The sequence below is a fragment of the Quercus suber genome, unplaced genomic scaffold (genome assembly GCF_002906115.3).
Source record: "Quercus suber isolate HL8 unplaced genomic scaffold, Cork oak 2.0 scaffold_118, whole genome shotgun sequence".
Taxonomy (NCBI): Eukaryota; Viridiplantae; Streptophyta; class Magnoliopsida; order Fagales; family Fagaceae; genus Quercus; species Quercus suber.
In genome coordinates this window covers 783,886-788,951 of record NW_027069583.1, presented here as the reverse complement: position 1 = coordinate 788,951, position 5,066 = coordinate 783,886, and the positions used below count along the sequence as shown (strand labels likewise).

General features: G+C 33.3%; 1 protein-coding gene across 1 annotated transcript; it reads left to right on the top strand.

The window, feature by feature from the left end:
• Positions 1-3,206: 3,206 nt before the first annotated feature.
• LOC112025894 (protein EXORDIUM-like 2) lies at positions 3,207-4,555 on the top strand. Its single transcript, XM_024058577.2, has one exon. It carries the CDS (start codon positions 3,265-3,267, stop codon positions 4,180-4,182), a length of 918 nt encoding a protein of 305 aa, XP_023914345.1. The 5' UTR covers positions 3,207-3,264; the 3' UTR covers positions 4,183-4,555.
• The last annotated feature ends 511 nt before the right edge of the window (positions 4,556-5,066 follow it).

The window sequence follows — 5,066 nt, the reverse complement described above, 5'->3', positions numbered from 1 at the left end:
GGTAATAAAATTTATATGAGTTTGACAAGTAAACTCATATCCTTTTAAGACTTTAATTAATTATAAGTTGAGATCACTCATCCAAACAAAATAAGCTAAATAATAAACTTGATAAAGACTTAATATTATATTTCTGTTAGATCTCAAGCTCAAAACCATGATATTGAACTTGAGTTTGGGCTTGATATTGAACTCAAGCTTGATTTGACAAATAAATCAAGTCAAGCCAAGCTAAATTGAGTTCAAACTTTTATATTTTATAACGAGTTCAAGTTTGAATATTATTTTTAGACTCGTTTCAAGCTAAAGTCAAGCTTGAACATTTTACTTTTTCTGTCGAATCAAGTTGAAACATTTACTACTCGACAAAATTTGACTTGTATAAAACCCTAGATTGGTGCTTCATTATTGTTCCACATACACACACACATATATATATATATATATATATATTTTAATACAATTTCAAAAACAAAAAGGTGTCGTAAGAATCACATAAGCCTGCGGTGGGGCCCCTAAGTAGCTCACAGGTAGAGTTTTCAGGAACACAGCTTCTTCATCTTCAGGAGTTAAGAAGAGTGGAGGCCCCTAGGGAGGAATCAGTAGTTTTATATGTATTTTTTAAATCCATCCATCAAGCGTGACTATATTAATTCATTTTATAATCCACTTCTCTCGAACTTTGTACCCCCTAACCCTTTAGCTTATGTCATCACTTATCAACTCTATCTTGGGCCCCACACCCCTCCCCCTCCTCCTCTTGACCCCTCCAATTATGCACCTTCTTTCACGATATTGAATTTTTTTTTTTTTTTTTCTATAGTGTTTTTTCTCCACTATTACCTAGAATTTAATAATTGTTCACCATAGGTGAACTCATAGAGGAGTAAATCATTGATTTAGGAAGTTTTTTTAAAGTGTTGATGTCTAAATTTGAACTAAAGAGTTTCAAGTCAAACTCAAAAAAATCACTTTAAAATCAAGCGCCTAACCACTTGGCCAATTCTATATTCAAATTCAATACTTAAATCTTATTGCCCTAAATTTTTTATATAAAAAAACCCTATTTCCTATAAAATAAATAAATAAAATACATTTAACACATTTAATGTATGGCTAATGCTAATTCATATTAAATTATTGATTATCATAAAAATTTAAATTATTGTTGGGATTTTTTACTTTGGTACTATATTAAATTACCGGTAGTTTCAAAAAATTACTGAAATATAGTAAATTTAATCATTTAACTATTACTTTTAATAATTAATTTTATAATTATTTAAAACTGACCAATTTAGTTCCTAAATTCGATGTGAATTTTAAATCGTTATTCATTTTTCTCCTTGCTTGTATTAATTAGGAACTAAATTGATCAATTTTTTTTTTTTTTAAAATTGAACTTTTACCCAAAAATTATATTAAAAAAGAAAAGAAAAAGGAAGCTATAGCGACCATATAGCTTCTAAAAGAAGTTACGCTGAACTGCACCGTGTCTCTCACTTCTGTCTCTGCCCCCTTTCGTACGTAGTTACCTCCCTATCATCAACTAGGCGACAAACAAATCAATGGTACTGTGTGACATATAATATATATTAAGTAAAACTTAAGCACACTGCATATTAACTTCCTAATTAAATTCAAGTGCATATTTTTTTTTTTTAAAATTGAACTTTTACCCAAAAATTATATTAAAAAAGAAAAGAAAAAGGAAGCTATAGCGACCATATAGCTTCTAAAAGAAGTTACGCTGAACTGCACCGTGTCTCTCACTTCTGTCTCTGCCCCCTTTCGTACGTAGTTACCTCCCTATCATCAACTAGGCGACAAACAAATCAATGGTACTGTGTGACATATAATATATATTAAGTAAAACTTAAGCACACTGCATATTAACTTCCTAATTAAATTCAAGTGCATAGTAATTATATTTTTAAAAAATTAACAGTATTTGTGTTTTGTTGGATAATATAATCAGATATTTTAATTTTAATTGAAGAACTATAGTGTGTACCTAAATTTTGATGTATAATATAACATTAAGAAGCTTTTGTTAAAGGGTATAATTATGCACTTGATAAAGGAGCTTCAAAAGGATCTCAAATGCATTGAAAAATAAAAAAATTTAATAATTTTTTTTTAAAATTAGGATTGGCTCAATTGCCTATAAAATATGGCTCCGTGTACTATAAAATTCCAGATAAACACAGTATGAACACTCATTAACAAGATTCACATTTAACCATTAAAAAATGCCAGCACTATAAATTTTAAGTTTTAATACAATTTATTTATATAGCAAGTTATGAATGGTAAAATAAAAGTGATAAAGTCTATGTAGGTCCATAACTTGCCACATAAACATATTAAAACAAAAAATATGTTAAAATTTGTAATCCTAACATTATTAGCATGTATTTGGGTTTAGTGCAAAGGCAATAATTAAAGTTATCATACAATCATCACGTTAACGGTAAATCCTAAAAGTTAGTGTTCTTATGGAATGCACTCAAAGTTTCAATTTATTTGTAATTTTAATTTTTTTACTACTATTTATAAATTTTATTATATTTTTTGATATTATTTATAAGTCTTATTATATTATTAGATTATTTTCAATTTTTTTTTTACACTTCAACAAATTTTTTTTTTAATTTTAATTAAATAAACTATTTCCAAACTAACTAACAAAAGTTTTTAATTTATTTTTTATGTTATTAACTTTTACGTGTCACTCACCTTAATTACATCAATTCTGTATTTATAATAATCAATTTAGGTCAAATCAGAAAGGGTGTTTATTTCAAAATAAATAAATAAAATAAGTAAGCAAGATCAATGATTCAGATCTTCATGGATAACTCACATCATAATCAATACAGTCTGCCGCAACGAGTCGATAGACTCTAAAATCTAAACTGTTACAATACTATTCAAAGTATCATAAGGTCACATCATCAAATTGCTCAAAAACCCTCCACTAAACTATTCTTGCAGAGTACTAGTACTACTCACTGCGTAGCCTAGAAACAGAACCTTACAGCCTGGCAACCAGGCCATACATTAATTTTTTAGCACCCAATAAAAAATTCCCACGTGTACACTCCTTTGACATTGACACCCCATCGTCTCAACAGCTGTCTCCCTTACTCATCTCCGGAAACCCTGACTATAAATACCCACTTCCTCTCTATTCTTTCACAAACACTTCAAAAGCCACTTCTTCTTCTTCTTCTACTTCATAAAATCTTTTTGACATTCATAATGGGTTCTTATTACCACTTTGCCATTCTCTTTCTTTTATGCTGTTCCATTACCGTAGCTCCCACTGGTGCTAGAAAGCTCACGGCTCTCGTTGAACAACAGCCGTTGATTCTCAAGTATCACAACGGTGCTCTTCTGAAGGGCAACATCACCGTTAATTTGATCTGGTACGGCCAGTTCACTCCAATCCAACGGTCCATAATCGTCGATTTCATCCAATCCCTCAACTCTCCTCGGGCCCCACTTCCCTCAGTGTCCACGTGGTGGAAAACCACTGACAAGTACAAGGGGGGTTCTTCTGCGCTCGTCATAGGGAAGCAAATCCTCCACGAAGCTTATACCTTGGGCAAGTCACTCAAAACGATGCACTTGTTGGCTTTGTCTAAGAAAGTTAACGGACTGAACTCGATTAACGTTGTTTTGACGGCTAAGGATGTCGCCGTTGATGGGTTTTGTATGAGCAGGTGTGGGACCCACGGGTCGACTCGGGTGAGTCAAGGGAAGAGGGTGACTCGCTCTGCTTACGTTTGGGTTGGTAACTCGGAGACTCAGTGTCCGGGTCAATGCGCTTGGCCGTTTCACCAGCCCATTTACGGCCCACAAACCCCGCCGTTAGTTTCGCCTAACGGAGACGTCGGAGTTGACGGAATGATCATCAACTTGGCTACCGTTTTGGCTGGCACCGTCACGAATCCGTTTAATAACGGGTATTTCCAGGGCCCGGCAACGGCGCCGTTAGAGGCAGTTTCGGCTTGCACTGGAATATTCGGGTCGGGTGCGTACCCGGGAGATCCGGGTCGGGTGTTGGTGGAAAAGACAACCGGGGCGAGTTACAATGCGAACGGAGCGAATGGGAGGAAGTACTTGCTGCCAGCTATGTGGGACCCGCAAACCTCTGCATGTAAGACGCTCGTGTAAAATACTAGGAACAATGGTCCTGTGGCGATGACGTGGCAACATACGCGGTGGAGATATGTGTACGTATTATGTAGATATGGATGGATGGATGGATGGATGGATGGAAATGGCAGAGGGTGTGGGGGTGGGTCTGTGACCGTGTTGTTCTGTTATGATGATGATGATGGGGTTATGGGGAATATATGGTTTTGATGATATTTTGTATAGACTTGTTTGTTGTCTTGCGTGACTAGTAAATTATCTTTCAAAAGAAAGCAGCCATAAAAAATAAAAAAAATAAAAAAAAAAAGTTGTGGAAAATGGGAATATATAATAAATACTCTAAATTTTGTAAAACCTTATTAAGTTTATTGGGAAATTAGGATTAAGTTAACTATCTTTTTTAATAATTTGATAATTATAACGAGGGCAAAAGAAATTTGTTGGGTTGTAGTTAAAATAATATTGTTGAGCTCTGAATAAGCCCGATAGGTTAAGTGAATATTTATATATTATATTAACTAGTTAACGAGTCTTCAAGGCAGATATATTCCCCCAGCAAATTTGAAATTTTGAACCTTGGCCGCGAAAACATGGAAAGATATCGTTTTCAACAATTACAAAACTCGAACAAAATTGCCTACCTTTTAAACTTTAAAAAAAAAAAAAATTTAGCATTTAACCTTTTGTCTCATAAATTACCGACAATTTTTGAAGATGTTTTACGTTAACTAACAAATTTAGCAAATTAACTTCTAATATTTTTATCTCATATTATGCAAATAAATCACGGTAATTTTTGAACGAACTTTTAAGTTAACTAACCTGATTAAAGTTATGCAAAAAAGCTACAGGCAATTTTGAAAGGAACTTTTAAGTTAACTAACCCGATCAAGCCTGTAAGG

Bases quoted from the DNA above. Each gene is read 5' to 3' on its own strand.
- LOC112025894 (XM_024058577.2), top strand. From the start codon at position 3,265: ATGGGTTCTTATTACCACTTTGCCATTCTCTTTCTTTTATGCTGTTCC.